General features: G+C 38.0%; 1 protein-coding gene across 1 annotated transcript in view; it reads right to left on the bottom strand.

The window, feature by feature from the left end:
* The window catches only part of CPM (carboxypeptidase M), an 85,483-nt gene that overhangs the window by 11,753 nt on the left and 55,272 nt on the right, over nt 1–18,458 (bottom strand). The window contains exon 7 of the mRNA XM_024736371.1: nt 16,742–16,894. Coding sequence (XP_024592139.1) covers nt 16,742–16,894 — 153 coding nt within the window. The remainder of the gene's footprint in view (nt 1–16,741; nt 16,895–18,458) is intronic.

The following is an 18,458-nucleotide window of genomic DNA, read 5'->3' as shown; positions in this document are numbered from 1 at the left end:
CAAGAGCACTTCAGATCTAGGGACACATTTAGACTGAAAGTGAGTGGATGTAAAAAGGCATTCCATGCAAATGGAAATCAAAAGAAAGCTGGAGTAGCAATACTCATAGCAGACAAAATAGACTTTAAAATAAAGATTATTACAAGAGACAAGGAAGGACACTACATAATGATCAAGGGAACAGTCCAAGAAGAAGATATGACAATTGTAAATATATATGCACCCAATATAGGAGCACCTCAATATTTAAGGCAAATACTAAAAGCCACAGAAGGAGAAACTGACAGTAACACAGTAATAGTAGGGGACTTTAACACCCCACTTTCATCAATGGACAGATCATCCAGACAGAAAATCAATAAGGAAACACAGGCCTTAAATGACACATTAGACCAGATGGACTTAATTGATGTTTATAGAGCATTCCATCCAAAAGCAGCAAAATACACATTCCTCTCAAGTGCACAAGGAACATTCTCCAGGATTGATCACATGGTGGGCCACAAAGCATAAATTGGTAAATTTGAGAAAACTGAAATCATATCAAGCATCTTTTCCAACCACAACGTACGAGATTAGAAATCAACTACAAGAAAATAAAACTAAAAAACGTGGGGGATATATAGCCTGAACCAAGATGGAGTAGAAGGACTTGCTCTCACTCTCTTGTGAGAACACCAGAATCACAACTAGCTGCTGGACTATCATCGAAAGGAAGACACTGGAACTCACCAAAAAAGATACCCCACATCCAAAGACAAAGGAGAAGCCACAATGAGATGGTATGAGGGTAAACAAACCCAAAACAATTAAGTAAATGGTCATAGGAACATATGTATCGATAATTACTTTAAACATAAATGGATTAGGTACTCCAACCAAAAGACACAGGCTTACTGAATGGATACAATCAAGATTACTCTACCTGGCAAGGATCTCATTCAGATTCAATGGAGAAATCAAAAGCTTTAGAGACAAGCAAAAGCTAAGAGAATTCAGCCCCACCAAACAAGCTCTAAAACAAATGCTAAAGCAACTTTTCTAAGTGGGAAACACGAGAAGAAAAGAACGTACAAAACAAACCCAAAACAATTAAGTAAATGGTATTAGAAATGAATTACAGGGAAGAAAATGTAAAAAACACCAACACATGGAGGCTAAACAATACGTTACTAAATAACCAAGAGGTCACTGAAAAATCAAAGAGGAAACCAAAAAATACCTAGAGACAAATGACAATGAAAACACGACAATCCAAAACCTATGGGATGCAAGGGCTTCCCTGGTGGCGCAGTGGTTGAGAGTCCGCCTGCCGATGCAGGGGTCATGGGTTTGTGCCCCGGTCCGGGAAGATCCCACATGCTGCGGAGTGGCTGGGCCCGTGAGCCATGGCTGCTGAGCCTGTGCATCCGGAGCCTGTGCTCTGCAACGGGAGAGGCCACAACAGTGAGAGGCCCACGTACCAAAACCTATGGGATGCAGCAAAAGCAGTTTTAAGAGGGAAGTTTATAGCTATACAAGCCTACCTCAAGCTACAAGAAAAATCTCAAATAAACAACCCAACCTTACACCTAAAGGGACTAGAGAAAGAAGAACAAACAAAACCCAAAGTTAGCAGAAGGAAAGAAATCATAAAGATCAGAGCTGAAATAGAAACAAAGAAAACAATAGCAAAGATCAATAAAACTAAAAGCTGGTTCTTTGAGAAGATAATCAAAATTGATAAACCATTATCCACACTCATCAAGAAAAAGAGGGAGAGGACTCAAATCAATAAAATTAGAAATGAAAAAGGAGAAGTTACAACAGACACTGCAGAAATACAAAGCATCCTAAGAGATTACTACAAGCAACTCTATGCCAATAAAATGTACAACCTGGAACAAATGGACAAATTTTTAGAAAGGTATAACCTTCTAAGACTGAACTGGGAAGAAACAGAAAACATGAACAGACCAATCTCAAGTAATGAAATTGAAAATGTGATTAAAAATCTTCCAAAAAACCAAAGTCCAGGACCAGATGGCTTCACAGGTGAATTCTATCCAATTAGACAAGAGCTAACACCAATCCTTCTCAAAGTCTTCCAAAAAATTGCAGAGGAAGGAACACTTCCCAACTCATTCTATGAGGCCACCATCACCCTGATGCCAAAACCAGATAAAGATACCACAAAACAAGAAACTTACAAACCAATATGACTGATGAATATAAATGCAAAAATCCTCAACACATCAAAGCAAGCAGAATCAAACAGCACATTAAAAGGATCATACACCAAGATCAAGTGGGATTTATCTCAGGGATGCAAGGATTCTTCAGTATATGCAATTCAATCAATGACATATTAACGAATTGAATAATAAAAATCATATGATCATCTCGATAGATGCAGGAAAAAGCTTTTGACAAAATTCAACACCCATTTATGATAAAAAACTCTCCAGAAAGTGGGCATAGAGTGAAACTACCTCAACATGACAAAGGCCATATATGACAAACCTACAGCAAACATCCCTATCAATTGTGAAAAACTGAAAGCATTTCCTCTAGGATCAGGTACAAGACAAGGATGTCCACTCTCGCCACTATTATTCAACATAGTTTTGGAATTCCTAGCCATGGCAATCAAGGAAGAAAAAGAAATAAAAGGAATCCAAATTGGAAAAGAAGAAGTAAAACTGTCACTGTTTGCAGATGACATGATACTATACATAGAGAATCCTAAAGATGCCACCAGAAAACTACTAGAGCTAATCAATGAATTTGGTAAAGTTGCAGGATACAAAATTAATGCACAGAAATCTCTTGCATTCCTATACGCTAACAATGAAAGATCAGAAAGAGAAATTAAGGAAACAATCCCATTCACCATTGCAACAAAAAGAATAAGATACCTAGGAATAAACCTACCTAGGGAGACAAAAGACCTGTAAGCAGAAAACTATAAGACAATGATGAAAGAAACTAAAGATGATACCAACAAATGGAGAGATATACCATGTTCTTGGATTGGAAGAATCAACATTGTGAAAATGACTATACTACCCAAAGCAATCTACAGATTTAATGCGATCCCTATCAAATTACCAATAGCATTTTTTACAGAACTACAACAAAAAATCTTAAAATTTGTATGGAGACACAAAAGACCCCAAATAGCCAAAGCAGTCTTGAGGGGAAAAAACGAAGCTGGAGGAATCAGACTCCCTGAGTTCAGAATATACTACAAAGCTACAGTAATCAAGACAATATGGTACTGGCACATAAATAGAAACATAGATCAATGGAACAAGATAGAAAGCCCAGAGATAAAGCCACACACTTATGGTCAACTAATGTATGACAAAGGAGGCAAGGATATACAATGGAGAAAAGAGAGTCACTTAAATAAGTGGTGCTGGGAAAACTGGACAGCTACATGTAAAAGAATGAAATTAGAACACTCCCTAACACCACACACAAAAATAAACTCAAAATGGATTAGAGACCTAAATGTAAGACCAGACACTATAAAACTCTTAGAGGAAAGCATAGGAAGAATACTCTTTGACATAAATCACAGCAAGATCTTTTTTGATCCATCTCCTAGAGTAATGGAAATAAAACCAAAAATAAACAAATGGGACCTAATGAAACATCAAAGCTTTTGCATAGCAAAGGAAACCAGAAACAAGACGAAAAAAACAACCCTCAGAATGGGAGAAAATATTTGCAAATGAATCATCAGACAAAGGATTAATCTCCAAAATTTACAAGCATCTCATGCAGCTCAATATTAAAAAAACAAACAACCCAATCCAAAAATGGGCAGAACACCTAAATAGACATTTCTCCACAGAAGACATAGAGATGGCCAAAAAGCACATGAAAAGCTGCTCAACATCACTAATTATTAGAGAAATGCAAATCAAAACTACAATGAGGTATCACCTCACACCAGTTAGAATGGGTATCATCAGAAAACCTACAAACAACAATTGCTGCAGAGGGTGTGGAGAAAAGGGAACCCTCTTTCACTGTTGGTGGGAATGTAAATTGATACAGCCACTATGGAGAACAGTATGGAGGTTCCTTAAAAAACTAAAAATAGAATTACCATATGATCCAGCAATCCCACCACTGGGCATATACCCAGAGAAAACCATAATTCAAAAAGACACATGCACCCCAATGTCCACTGCAGCACTATTTACAATAGCCAGGTCATGGAAGCAACCTAAATGCCCATCGACAGATTAATGGATAAAGAAGATGTGGTACATATATATACAGTGGAATATTACTCAGCTATAAAAAGGAACAAAATTGGTCATTTGTTGAGATGTGGATGGATCTAGAGACTATCATACAGAGTGAAGTAAGCCAGAAGGAGAAAAACAAATATTGTATATTAACAGATATATGTGGAACCTAGAAAAATGGTACAGATGAACCAGTTTGCAGGGCAGAAATTGAGACAGAGATGTAGAGAAGAAACGTATGGACACCAAGGTGGGTAAGAGGTGGGGTGGTGGTGGTGTGATGAAATGGGCGATTGGGATTGACATGTATACACTGGTGTGTATAAAATTGATGAATAATAAGAAAAAAATGCAAAACGTATATTTTTTTTACAATTTAAATAAAAACTCTGGTTTGTAAAGGAAGATTATACAGCTTTTGAGGACATGGGTTGGAATACTTTTTAAACGTAATTAATCTCAAATAAGCCAGGCAGAGGAAGACAAATACTGCATAGAATCACTTATATGTGAAATCTTAAAAAAAAAAAAAAAAAAAAGCCAAAGGCTAGAAGCAAAGCAGAAACGTGGTTGCCAGGGTGGGATGTGGGGTCACAGGGTACAAAGTTTCAGTTATAAGATGAATAAGGTCTGAGGATCTAACGAAAAACATGGTGACTGTAGTGATAACAGTGTATTGTATAATTGAAATTTGCTGAAAGAGTAGAACTTAAATGCTCTTACCTCCCCCCAAAAAGGATAAATACGTGAGGTGATGGATGTGTTAATTAATGAGATGGGTGGAATCCTTTCACAATGTACACATACATCAAATCACCACAAGGTACATTTTAAACGTCTTGTAATTTTATGTCAATTGTACCTCAATAAAGCTGAAATAATAGGTTTAAATATGTTTTATTCATATTGTTTATACTTTTGGATTTACTTAAATTACTTGAAGCTCTCAAACAGTCTAAGAGTTGGACCTGAAAGAACAGGTCTCCATCAGAGACCAGAAAAAATAGAACTCCTCTCAGTCATTTAGCATTTATCACCACCAGTACATATACAGTCTTTGGTTCATTTGTTGTCTAAAGCTATGTTGCCATGGAACTACTCCTGAATATTTCTTTTGGCCTGTCAAACACATGCTATAGTTTCAGTGAAACCACGGATTCCTGCCCACCTTCCCCCTCCATTTTCAAGGAACCAAGTAGTTATTTTGGTATGAAGGTCTAAAAATCGTGTATTATGGTAGTTAAGGGTGACAAAATGCAACAATAATAGAAAAGATTAAACAACCAGAGAGTTAAAGTGAATTCAAACAAAAATTTTTTGTCTGTTCTATTTGGAGTGGGTAAATTCAAAAACCACAGAACAGTTTTTGACATTATTATGACTGAAAGCTTGAATAGCTTTCCAGTTTTTTTACTTGTAGCTGGAATATGGTTAAGACAGAAACATACTTATTAAAATGACAGAGCAAATGGTATGGTTGTTTTAATATGTGGCTAGATAATCAACATTATGAAAGAGTTCTATTTGGCATATATTCCAAATTTCTTTTAAAAATCAACATTCAGGAGAGCTTGGAGAAAATTCTCACCTATTGTTATAGAATGGTGAGCTACAGTACTCCTTCCTATGCTGTAAAGAAATTTAGAGCATATGAGATGGAAGAGACCATACTAGGAGCTATTGTTCATTCTGTTAGTTGTTTTGAGGTTTTTAAATTAAATATTGAGTAGCTATAAAAGAAAGCTTATGAAGCTTACTGAAGATATAAAGAACATTACTGTTACCTCTGTTATTTCTTATGTGCCTCTCCCTGATCCTATTAACTTCTTTTCCCTTTGAGAGAGCACCATCCTGGATTTTGTAGTTTTATCATATGTGTTTAATCATTTTGCATGTTTTTAGACTTAATCCTATGGAATTTTATTACATCTTCTTTCATGGCTTCTTTTTTTCAATATTATATTCCAGTGATTCACCCGTGTTACTGCTTGTAGCTGTATTTCATTGATTTTCATTGCTGAATATATTCCATTATGTTAATATGCTATAATTTCTAGTATCTATTTTACTGTTGATAGGCATTTGGGCTGTTTCCATTATTTATTATTAGCGGTGCTGCTGTGAACACTTTCTGTTTGCTGCTCGTTTATAGAAATTTACTTTTGATTGGATTTGCTAACGTCTTAAGGAATGTTCACATCGTGTATTAGACCTGTAATTTTCCTATTTTGCAATGACGTGTTTAGATTTTGCTATCAAGGTTATTCTTGCTTCAGAAAAGGAGTTACAGAGTGTTCCTCCCTCTTCTTTTCCCTTTTATGTAATCTGGAATAGTTTGTTTAAGACTGGAATTACTAGTGTATTTTTCCACTTGGTAGAGCTTACCTGTAAGACCTTCTTTTTTGAGGGAGGATTTTAAACTACTGACAGATTTTTAAATTGTTATAGGATTATTCAGTTTTTCTGTTTCTTAAGTCTGTTTTAGTAGGTTACAGTTTTCTAGAAATGTATCAATTTTGTTTATGATTTTAAAAAATTAGTGGCATAAAGTTATGTATAATATCCTCTTGTTTTTAAAGAATATACTCAAAGTGCCCCCGTTATTCTCTGTAGCATCTGTACTTGTTCCTTATTTCTCATGTTGTTTATTTGTACCTCCTCTCTTTTCTTCATTCTCACTAGAAGTTTGTCAATTTTGTCAGCTTTTTCAAAAAACCAAATTTGGACTTTGCAGATTATTGTGTATCTGTTTTCTATTTTGTTAATTTCTGACGTTGTCATTTAAAATTGCCTTTTTCTGTTTCCTTGGGCTTATTTTGCTAGAGTTTTTTTCTCACCTCTACAATGAATAGGTGCTCAGCTCATTGTGATTGTTTTAAAATGCTTTGACACCCTTTCCTTAAAAAAAAAAATGGGACCTGATTTTCCTCCTCTTGTGAACAAGACTTAGTGACTCACTTCTCACAGATAGAATGTGGCAAAAATGATGGTATGTGGCTTCCAAGAATAGGTCACAAAAAGAATAGCTTCTGCCTGGCTTTTCCTCTTTCGGATCACCCACTTGGGAGAACCTAGCCACCATCTAATGAGAACATATAAGCAGCCCTCTGTGAAGGGCCAGGTGGAGAGAAACTGAGGCCTCCCTGCCAACAGCCAGCACCAGCTTGCCAGCTAACAACCTTGGAAGTGGATGCTTCTCTTTCATTCAAGCCTTCAGATGATGTGACTGCAACCTCACGAGACACCTCAAGCCAGAACCATGTAGCCATGCTTTTGAAATCCTGACCCACAAAAACTATGAGAGAAGATAGATATTTATTGTTGTTCTACACCATTAGCTTTTGGTGTAATTCATCTTGCAACAGTAGAGACTATTATAATATATTCATTAATCACCAGCCCTTCTACCCTGACATAAGCATTTAAATGCTATAAATTTCCCTCTACATATTGTTTTAACTAAATCCCACAAATTTGGATAGGCAGTATTTTTCATTATCATTGAGATTTAAATATTTTCTAATTTCTGTTATTTCTTCTTCTTTGACTTATGAGTTACTTAGAATTATGTTTCATAATTTCCAAATATATATTGCATATTTGTTATTGATTTCTAGTTTAACTGCATTTTGAGCAGAAAATATAGTCTATATGATATAATCCTTTAAAAAAAAAACACGTGGGGGCTAAACAAATGCTACTAAACAACCAATGGGGCATTGAAGAAATCCAAGGAAGTAAAAAAATAACTAGAGACAAATGAAAATGAAAATATGACAATCCAAAACCTACACTTTAGAAGAAATCATAAAGATCAGAGCAGAAATAAATGAAATAGAGACAAAGAAAACAATAGAAAAGATCAATGAAACTAAAAACTGGTTCAAAATTGACAAACCTTTAGCCAGACTCATCAAGCCAAACAGAGAGAGGGCTCAAATCAATAAAATTAGAAATGAAAAAAGTTACAATGGACACCACAGAAATACAAAGCATCATAAGAGACTACTACAAGCAACCATATGCCAATAAAATGGATAACATAGAAGAAATGGACAAATTCTTAGAAAGGTATAACCTTCCAAGACTGAACCAGGAAGAATTAGAAAATACGAACAGACCAATCACAAGTACTGAAATTAAAACTGTGATTTAAAAACTCCCAACAGGGGCTTCCCTGGTGGCACAGCGGTTGGGAGTCTGGCTGCCAATGCAGGGGACGCGGGTTCGTGTCCTGGTCCGGGAGGATCCCGCATGCCGCAGAGGGGCTGGGCCCGTGAGCCATGGCCGCTGAACCTGCGCATCTGGAGCCTGTGCTCTGCAACGGGAGGGGCCACGACAGTGAGAGGCCCACGTACCGCGCAAAAAAAAAAAAACTCCCAACAAACAAAAGTCCAGGACCAGATGGCTCCACGGGTGAATTCTATCCAACAATTAGACAAGAGCTAACACCAGTCCTTCTCAAAGTCTTCCAAAAAATTGCAGAGGAAGGAACACTTCCCAACTCATTCTATGAGGCCACAATCACCCTGATACTAAAACCAGATAAAGATACCACAAAAAAGAAAATTACAGGCCAATATCACGGATGAACACGGATGCAGAAATCCTCAACAAAATACTAGAAAACTGAATCTGTCAGTACATGAAAAGGATCATAAACCATGATCAAGTGGGATTCATCCCAGGGATACAAGGATTTTTCAATATCTACAAATCAATCAGTGATACGCCATGTCAACAAATCGAAGAATAAAAACCATATGATCATCTCAATAGATGTAGAAAAAGCTTTTGACAAAATTCAATATCCATTTATGATAAAAACTCTTCCAAAAGTGTGCACAGAGGGAATCTACCTCAACATAATAAGGGCCATATACAACAAGCCTACAGCTAACATCATACTCAACGGTGAAAAGCTGAAAGCATTTCCTGTAAGATCAGGAACAAGACGAGGATGTCCACTCTTGCCACTTTTATTCAACATAGTGTTGGAAGTCCTAGCCATGACAGAGAAGAAAAAGAAGTAAAAGGAATCCAAACTGAGAAAGAAGAAGTAAAACTGTCACTGTTTGCAGACGACATGATACTATACATAGAAAATCCTAAAGATGCTACCAGAAAACTACTAGAGCTCATCAATGAATTCGGTAAAGTTGCAGGATACAAAATAAATACAGAAGTCTGTTGCATTTCTATACACTAGCAATGAAAGATCAGAAAGAGAAATTAAAGAAACAATCCCATTTACCATCACATCAAAAAGAGTAAAATACCTAGGAATAAACCTACCTAAGGAGGCAAAAGATCTGTATTCAGAAAACTATAAGATGCTGATGAAAGAAATTGAAGATGACACAAACAGATGGAAAGATATACCGTGTTCTTGGATTGGAAGAAATATTGTCAAAATTGTCAAAATGTCAAAATTGTCAAAATATTATCATATTGTCAAAATGACTATACTGCCCAAGGCAATCTACAAATGCAATCCCTATCAAATTACCAATGGCATTTTCCATAGAATTAGAACAAAAAATCTTAAAATTTGTATGCAGACACAAAAGACCTTGAATAGCCAAAGCAATCTTCAGAAAGAAAAATGGAGATGGAGGAATCAGGCTCCCTAACTTCAGACTATACTACAAAGCTACAGTCATCAGAACAGTACGGTACTGGAACAAAAACAGAAATATAGATCAATGGAATAGGATAGAAAGCCCAGAAATAAACCCACACACCTATGGTCACAATCTACAACAAAGGAGTCAAGACTATACAATGGAGAAAAGACAGTCTCTTCAGTAAATGGTGCTGGGAAAGCTGGACAGCTACATGTAAAAAAATGAAATTAGAACATTCTTTAACTCCATACATAAAAATTAACTCAAAATGGATTATGGACCTAAATGTAAGATCGGATACTAGAACACTCTTAGAGGAAAACAGGCAGAACACTCTTTGGCATAAATTGCAGCAGTATCTTTTTGCATACGTCTCCTAGAGTAATGGAAATAAAAACAAAAATAAACAAATGGGACCTAATGAAACTCAGAAGCCTTTGCACAGCAAAGGAAACCATAAACAAAACGAAGACGACCCACAGAATGGGAGAAAATATTTGCAAACAATGCGACTGACAAGGAGTTAATCTCCAAAATTTACAAACAGCTCATGGGCTCAATATCAAAAAAACAACCCAGTCAAAAAATGGGCAGAAGACCTAAATAGACATTTCTCCAAAAAGACATACAGATGGACAAGAGGCACATGAAAAGATGCGCAGTGTCGCTAAAAATTAGAGAAATGCAAATCAAAGCTACAATAAGGTATCACCTCACACCAGTCAGAATGGCCATCATCAAGAAGTCTACAAACAAGTGCTTGAGAGGGTATGGAGAGAAGGGAACCCTCCTACACTGTTGGTGGGAATGTAAATTGGTGCAGCCACTATGGAAAACAGTATGGAGGTTCCTTAAAAAACTAAAAATAGAACTACCATATGATCCAACAATCCCACTCCTGGGCATATACCCAGAGAAGGCCATAATTCAAAAAGACACATGCACCCCAATGTTCACTGCAGCACTGTTGACAATAGCCAACATATGGAAGCAACCTAAATGTCCATCAGCAGAGGAATAGATAAAGAAGATGTGGTACATATATACAATGGAATATTACTCAGCCATTAAAAAAGAATGAAATAATGCCATTTGCAGCAACACATTAGAATCCCAGCTCCCAAGTCACTAAACATTCCCAAGCCTCAATTTCATCACCTATAATATGGGGATAATATGTATACCTTCCAGGATTGTTGTGAAGATCAAACACAAGTAACAGAACAGGAGGCTCAACGAATATTAATCCTTTCTTAATCCTTCTCTTTCTTCTTATTTGGATAAGAAAAATGATACAAGGAAAAGAAAGACTAACTATATAAGTTTGAAGTTGACACAGAAATACTGGATAAGTTGCTGGGGTCTCAGTTCATCTTTGTTCCGCAAGAGCAAGAATATGTGAAGGAGGAAGCTATGCTTATTTCTTCCTTTTTTAGGTCTCTGAACTAGCTTATAGTCTTCCTGCCACTTTGAAAGTCTGTGCATTTGAGCAAGATAGCTTGTAGTACTGGCAGTATGTGTGTTGGCATCTTTTCTATTTTTCATTGTCGTCTTCAAAACCAACAAAATGAAACAAAACCAACCCAAACTCATAAAAAATTAAGCTATCTTTGAAACTGACTTTACACCAAAGATTCAGGACGCTAAGGCAGAAGACACCAAGAAAAAAAATGTCATGGTACCTTAAAAAAAATTTAGCAAACAGTAATCAAAACAGCATGGTAGGGCTTCCCTGGTGGCGCAGTGGTTGAGAGTCTGGGGCCGCATCAGTGAGAGGCCCGGGTACCGCAAAAAAGAAAAAAAAAAAACAAAAAACAAAAAACAAAAAACAAAAAAAAAAAAAACAGCATGGTACTGGCACAAAAACAGACATATGGATCAACGGACGAGAATAGAGAGCCCAGAAATAAACCCACACACCTATGGTCAATTAATCTTTGACAAAGGAGACAAGAATATACAATGGACAAAAGACAGTCCCTTCAGCAAGTGGTATTGGGAAAGCTGGACTGCTGCACTTAAACCAATGAAGTTAGAATACACTGTTACACCATACACAAAAATAAACTCAAAATGGCTTAAAGACTTAAATATAAGACACGACGCCATAAAACTCCTAGAAGAGAACACAGGCAAAACATTCTCTGACATAAATTGAAACGATGTTTTCATAGGTCAGTCTCCCAAGGCAACAGAAATAAAAACAAAAATAAACAAACAGGACCTAATCAAACTTATAAGCTTTTGCTCAGCAAAGGAAACCATAAACAAAATGAAAAGACAACCTACGGACTGAGAGAAAATATTTACAAACTATGCGACTGACAAGGGATTAATCTCCAAAATATACAAACAGCTCATACAATTCAATTAAAAGAAAAAACCCAATTGAAAAATGGGCAGACAACCTAAATAGACAGTTCTCCAAAGAACACATACAGATGGCCAACAGGCACATGAAAAGATACTCAACATTGCTAATTATTGGAAATCAAAACTACAATGAGGTATTGCCTCACACTAGTCAGAATGGACATCATCAAAAAGTCCACAAATAACAAGTGCTGGAGAGGGTGTGGAGAAAATGGAACCCTCCTACACTGTTGGTGGGAATGTAAGTTGGTGCAGCCACTATCGAAAACACGATGGAGGGCCCTCAAAAAACTAAAAATAGAATTACCATATTATCGAGCAATCCCACTCTGGGGCATATATCCAGACAAAACTATAATTCAAAAAGATCCATGCACCCCTATGTTCATAGCAGCACTGTTCACAAAGGCCAAGACATGGAAACAACCTAAAATGTCCATCGACAGATGAATGGATAAAGAAGATGTGGTACATACATACAATGGAATACTACTCAGCCATAGAAAATGAATGAAATAATGCCATTTGCAGCAACGTGGATGTACCCTGAGGTTATCATATTAAGTGAAGTCAGAAAGAGAGAGACAAATACCATGTGATCACTATATGTAGAATCTAAAATATGCCACAAATGAACATATCTACGAAACAGAAACAGACTCACAGACATAGAAAACAGACTGTGTTTGCCAAGGGGGAGGGGGTGGGAGAGGGATGGATTGGAGGTTTGGGATTAGCAGACGCAAACTATTATGTATAGAATGGATAAACAACAAGGTGCTACTGTATAGCATAGGGAACTATATTCAATATCCTGTGATAAACCATAATGGAAAAGAACATGAAAAAGAATATGCATATATATTCAGCTATATATATTTATAGCTGTACAGCAGAAATTAAGACAACTTATAAAACAACTATACTTCAAACTTTTAAAAATTTGCAAATTCCTTCTTGGCTGGAATTGGTTGTTACACTTTAACAGAACAGATTTGAATTTTTTTGACAGTCTATGAACAGTGTTTTTGGATGGCCTTAGGTACCCACACAACACCCCTATATCATGTGTCAAGCTAAACAAAGATTTCCAGGGACTGGTAGTCTGACTATCCTCAAACATGGGAAAAGGAAGAGTAATTTGGATTCAGGTCGATTGCCAAAAGTCTTCATATTCCAGTTTTGACTCTCATTCAATGTCCTCTAAAGATTAAAAGATTCATTTCTGTATGACCCTTAGCCAAACCTAGAGACAATTGTTCAAGCTGGGAATATCTGAATATCACTCTGTTACTGGACAAACACAGACCATTCTTAAATACAGAATTTCTATTAGAGGAAAACCCCATAGCACCTGCCAAATATAAGCTGCCTTTGATCTTATACGTCTTTTCAATATTCTGTCCAGGCACCACCAAACTTTTCACTTAGAAGGAAGTGATTGTTTTACCAGAAGAGATTATTTATTTCTATATGCTAAAATCAAAAATTGAAAAAAGACCAGAAGATCCAAAGAGATGCAGAGACAGCCAGCACTATGACATCAGGAGAACAAAAAGCAAAATTTTGAAAAAAGCTCAGATAATAAGCAAAGGAGAATAAAATCTGAGACTTAAATTTTGTGGCCACATCTGGAAATGAGGGGCAGAAATGTAAAGCTCTCCTTCCCTTGGGGATGTATCAAGCTCTGTGGATGAAAAGCCCGTGCTGGGCAAGGACTGGCCACAGCGCAGAGTCTGAGCCGGTGGTACTCGGGAGACTGTTCACTCCCATGTCCCCACCTAATGATTATAGCTGCCACTGACTTTGGATCTGATAACAGATGCGTATCTGTGTCTCACAGGCTTCTGGAACTCAAGACATACCAGATTCTCTCAGGTCCAGGTTGCTTAGGTTTCTGGATGCTGTGGGCCATCCCCCAAACCTCTGGGTTCAGATCTGCTCTGAGGAGTTCAAGGGAGAGAACAGCAGCAGGTAATATCATGTCTTGCTCATCTTTGCTTCTCCCCAGAGAGGGAACAAGCAGGACATTCCAGATCCCTAGAATTCACACTCAACTTAATGTCTGCCTTACTCTCATCCCAACAGGAGCCTAGTCAACCCTCTAAGCATGACAACACAGCACCAAAGGACCTGAGTTTAGATTGAGGTTGGCAGTGAGATTTAATTGAAAGAATGACCCCATCGGAGGCGTAGAACAAGCTGGGGTGAGAAAAGGCATATGCTATTACTCCCAGCTATCAGTTGACTAAAACCAGTCGAGACAAGTGGCTTGCAAAGTTTCACACGGGGGCAGATGACAGAACAGCTTAGGCCTTACCCAGGCTCCTGCCGTCTAGGCCTAGTCCTTCCATTACAGCAGGAGGCCTTTCCTTCCCAGACAAGGTAGGCCAGAGACTTTGACCCATCTGGAAATCTCAGAGACCATCTTAGCAAGTGGTGACACTGAACCAGTGAATGTGATGCAGCTTGACAAACATCAGTGATTTTCTTAAACCAGAGCAATAGCGGTAAAAAGATGTTTGCTTCCATTACTCACAATCAGAGATACTCTTTGGCTTCCTATTGGGCACCAATAAGGAGAGAACCTCTCTATCAAGTAACAGTAACCACACTGTATCAGTGTTTTGAAATAGGGTTTCATTATTAAACTAGAAAACAAAAACAAAACAAAAGACCCTGTCTTAAACCACAGGGGGTAGGGTTGATGTGTTAATATATACATATGTTTTTTTAAGTAAGCTGTGCACATCTGATTATAGGGATAGGTAGATGTATGAATATTCTTTATAAAACCTAGTTAAATGGACTAGTAAGCACTTTAAATTAATAAATAACAATGGTTAGGCTGTAACTTGTATGTTATTTAACAGTTGACAAAGCTCCTTCACTGGCAATGTTATTTCAGCAGGATACTTCAGAGCCCACCTTAATTCAGGGCTCAGTAAATAACCTTTCCAGCTAGACTGAAATTCCGAAGATAGCAGTGCAGTTCATGGAGTGTATTTCGTGTTCAGTTGCACTCCCATGCTGATGCTTCTGAAGGAGGAATTTTAGAAAAGGACAGAGTACACACTAGAAGTTGATATAGGTAGAAGTACAGTAAAAGTAGAAATGTGCCTCATGAGAAAAGTCACGTAGAGACATACCAGAATACAAAGTCTGGTGACATAATGAAAAAGGAGAAAGACCCAATAATAAGCTTAATAAAAATTATTAAGATGCTGGTGAAAAAGAAAGATGACATTTCATAATCTCCCCCATCAACCTACCCCATAAATGTCTCAGCCAGTTAGATGCAGCTCTGCCAATTCAAAAATAATCTTTGTGTACTTGTGTCATGGGGGTGAAGAGGTTGGGAGTCAAATATGAAAGGGGGAAGGAGTAGCCATGGTAGGGATGTGTGGCCAAGGGAAGCTCCTAATTTTCCTTGCACTCAGCCCTGTACCCCTCTGCTTCTGACTTTTCCCTGCCTCAACCGTCTCCATCTCTTTTCAGCAGGTGGGAAGCTTTGGTGTGAAGCATGCAGAAAATCCAGGAATTATGCAATTATGCAGCAGGCCCACGATGCAAACCTCTTCAGCACAAACACACATCCTCCACTTTGGCTTGATGTGGTAGCATAACTGTCGCCCTAATTCCTGATACCTTTCTCCCCCAAGCCGTTCTCAATGGAGAAAAATAACTAACCCGGGCAATGCAGAAGAGCCTACCACACCCTGCCGAGGATTCCATCATCATCACAAGCAATGTGTTGCTCTAGTACAATGGTTTTCGAAGAGTAGTCCCTGGACGGGCAGCGTCAGCATCACCAGGGAAGATGTTAATCATTCCAGACCCACTAAATCAGAAACTCTGGGGATGGGGCCTGGCAATCTCGTTTTAAAAAACCCTCCTGGTGAGTCTGCTGTACATGTTTGAGAAGGACCACTCTTGTCACATTAAGTCTGCTCATCTGTGATAAAGGCCAGACAGCCATCAAAAAACAGGCTGCAAAGACTCCCAATGCCAGGTCATTTGGCAGAGTTGAGGGGTGGGAGGGGTTGAAGCTAACGGTGCTCGGTAACCACCCCAGTTCTAGAAGAAATGCAAAATGGCATGTCCAAAGTTCTCTGGTCTGTGATATTATATGGCAAGTGACAAGCAAACTTGGCTTCTTTCTAAATGGGTGATAAATGTAACAGAGTAACAGCCTGTGTTCCTGATCTTTTGCCAGATTTCCAGGTCATTCAACTTGTAAAATTAGAAGTACCCTGGATTTTACACCCCCATATTAAAGTAACACACACCATGCTTTCTCTTACATGAACCGATAGGTGCTGCACTTCTCACAGGCTGCAGATGTTCACGCAGAGAGAATTCTGAACCATTGTTCTGGTACTAAAAATGAGGCTATACCTAGAAAACATAAATAGGGGCTTGCATTTTCTCAGCCCAGAGGGTTTGCCAGATGCTATATTCTGTGTTAACAGGAATTAATAAGAAAATCTTACAAACCTATGTGCACCTGTTTTATATAGTCAATCAGTGAGTCTTTGTTTTCGTTCCAGAAGCTTGGAAGCTTCTCCTTGCGAGGATATTTACAGCATGACAGCTCCAACGTAATTTCAAAACACTGGGCCCAGATGTAGTTGTAATCTTGCATTCCACCTAAACACAAGCATATTTAATTTTTTTTAAGGTCTGAAATTGGAGTGAAGCCAAGTATCACGTACCTTGGGGACAGGTGAATCAGACAGTGGTAATGAAAGTACACGTAAACAGGAAAAGATGAATTTGACATATTAGCAAGTACAATTAGAGCTTGACATTTTATTATCCAGGCATGACAAAGCAATCCTAAATACTCCCATATGGGTAACTGAATCAGAGCTGACTGATGTTTAGCTGTGCATCAAAATTAAGCGAGGGGTAGAGGAAGGGTCCTTTTTAAAAATCACAATTACAAAAAGGATTCTTCAAGGGTTTCCCTGGTGGCACAGTGGTTAAGAGTCCGCCTGCCAATGCAGGGGACAGGTTCAATCCCTGGTCTGGGAAGATCCCACGTGCCACAGAGCAACTAAGCCCGTGTGCCACAACTACTGAGCCTGCACTCTAGAGCCTGCGAGCCACAACTGTTGAAGCCCGTGTGCCTAGAGCCTGTGCTCCACAACAAGAGAAGCCACTGCAATGAGAAGGCCACACAGCACAACGAAGAGTAGCCCCTGCTTGCCACAACTAGAGAAAGCCCACGCACAGCAATGAAGACCCAACGCAGCCAAAAATAAATTTATTTAAAAAAAAAGAAAGGATTCTTCAAGTTACATTTCTTCCTAAATTACATTTTAAACAGATATAAACTAGAGTGATATTTTCTTTTAAAATATTTCTACAAACCATTCATAAACACATTTATTCTGTAAAGCTAAGTATATGAATTTGGAGGAATAATAATGCCAGTGTTTACTGAGTGTTTGCTCTTGCTAGGTACTGTTTGAAGAGCTTCACCATCCACTCATTTAATCCTCACAGTAATTATCACTCGTATTTTACAGATGAGGAAGCTTAATCACAAATGGTAGGTCATGTGCCCAGGGATTCTTGCCAGTGAATGGCTGAGACTGGAGCACAGGCCATCTTCCTAGCGCCCCCATGCTCTCAGCCATCACACCGCACTGCGTTTGGGGATGAGAGGGAAGGTGCCATGCTGATTCTCAGGGAGCAGGGGAAGACCCAGGCCCCTGGTACTTCTGGGGTTACCACTGCCCATGCTCACTTTCTAGTTCTTACCTCTCAACACCCTATTTTCAAAGGGTTATAACCGTATTTTATAGTTTCTAAGATGCAAAACTTTTCATATTTTAAAATCTCTGAATTGGGAAGTATCTTAAATTTGATGGCTGAATAACATCATTGGGTTATTAGTTTGGCTGGCAACTTTTTTCTTTCTTGGTGGGACATGTTTTACAATCAGTGGCATCTTGGATTTGAAGAAATATGGTAACTTTGAAGGAAGTAGTCTCTGCCAGATTTTAATTAGTTATACTTGATATCTGCCCGGTGAAATATGTATTCTCAATTTCATCAGGGTATTTGGGAAGTAATGAAGTAAAAAAAATTTATACTTATAAAATGGTCAAAATATTATGTCAACATTGAGTAATATCTATGTACGTACAGATTTTAGCCAGGAAGAATTACTCTGTCCTTTCTTTTCCTTTACTTACAAGTTTTG

This window comes from Neophocaena asiaeorientalis, unplaced genomic scaffold (genome assembly GCF_003031525.2).
Source record: "Neophocaena asiaeorientalis asiaeorientalis breed wild unplaced genomic scaffold, Neophocaena_asiaeorientalis_V1.1 scaffold134, whole genome shotgun sequence".
NCBI classification, from domain to species: domain Eukaryota; kingdom Metazoa; phylum Chordata; class Mammalia; order Artiodactyla; family Phocoenidae; genus Neophocaena; species Neophocaena asiaeorientalis.
Note: the sequence above shows the minus strand (reverse complement) of the source record. Positions and strands in the feature narration are given on the sequence as shown.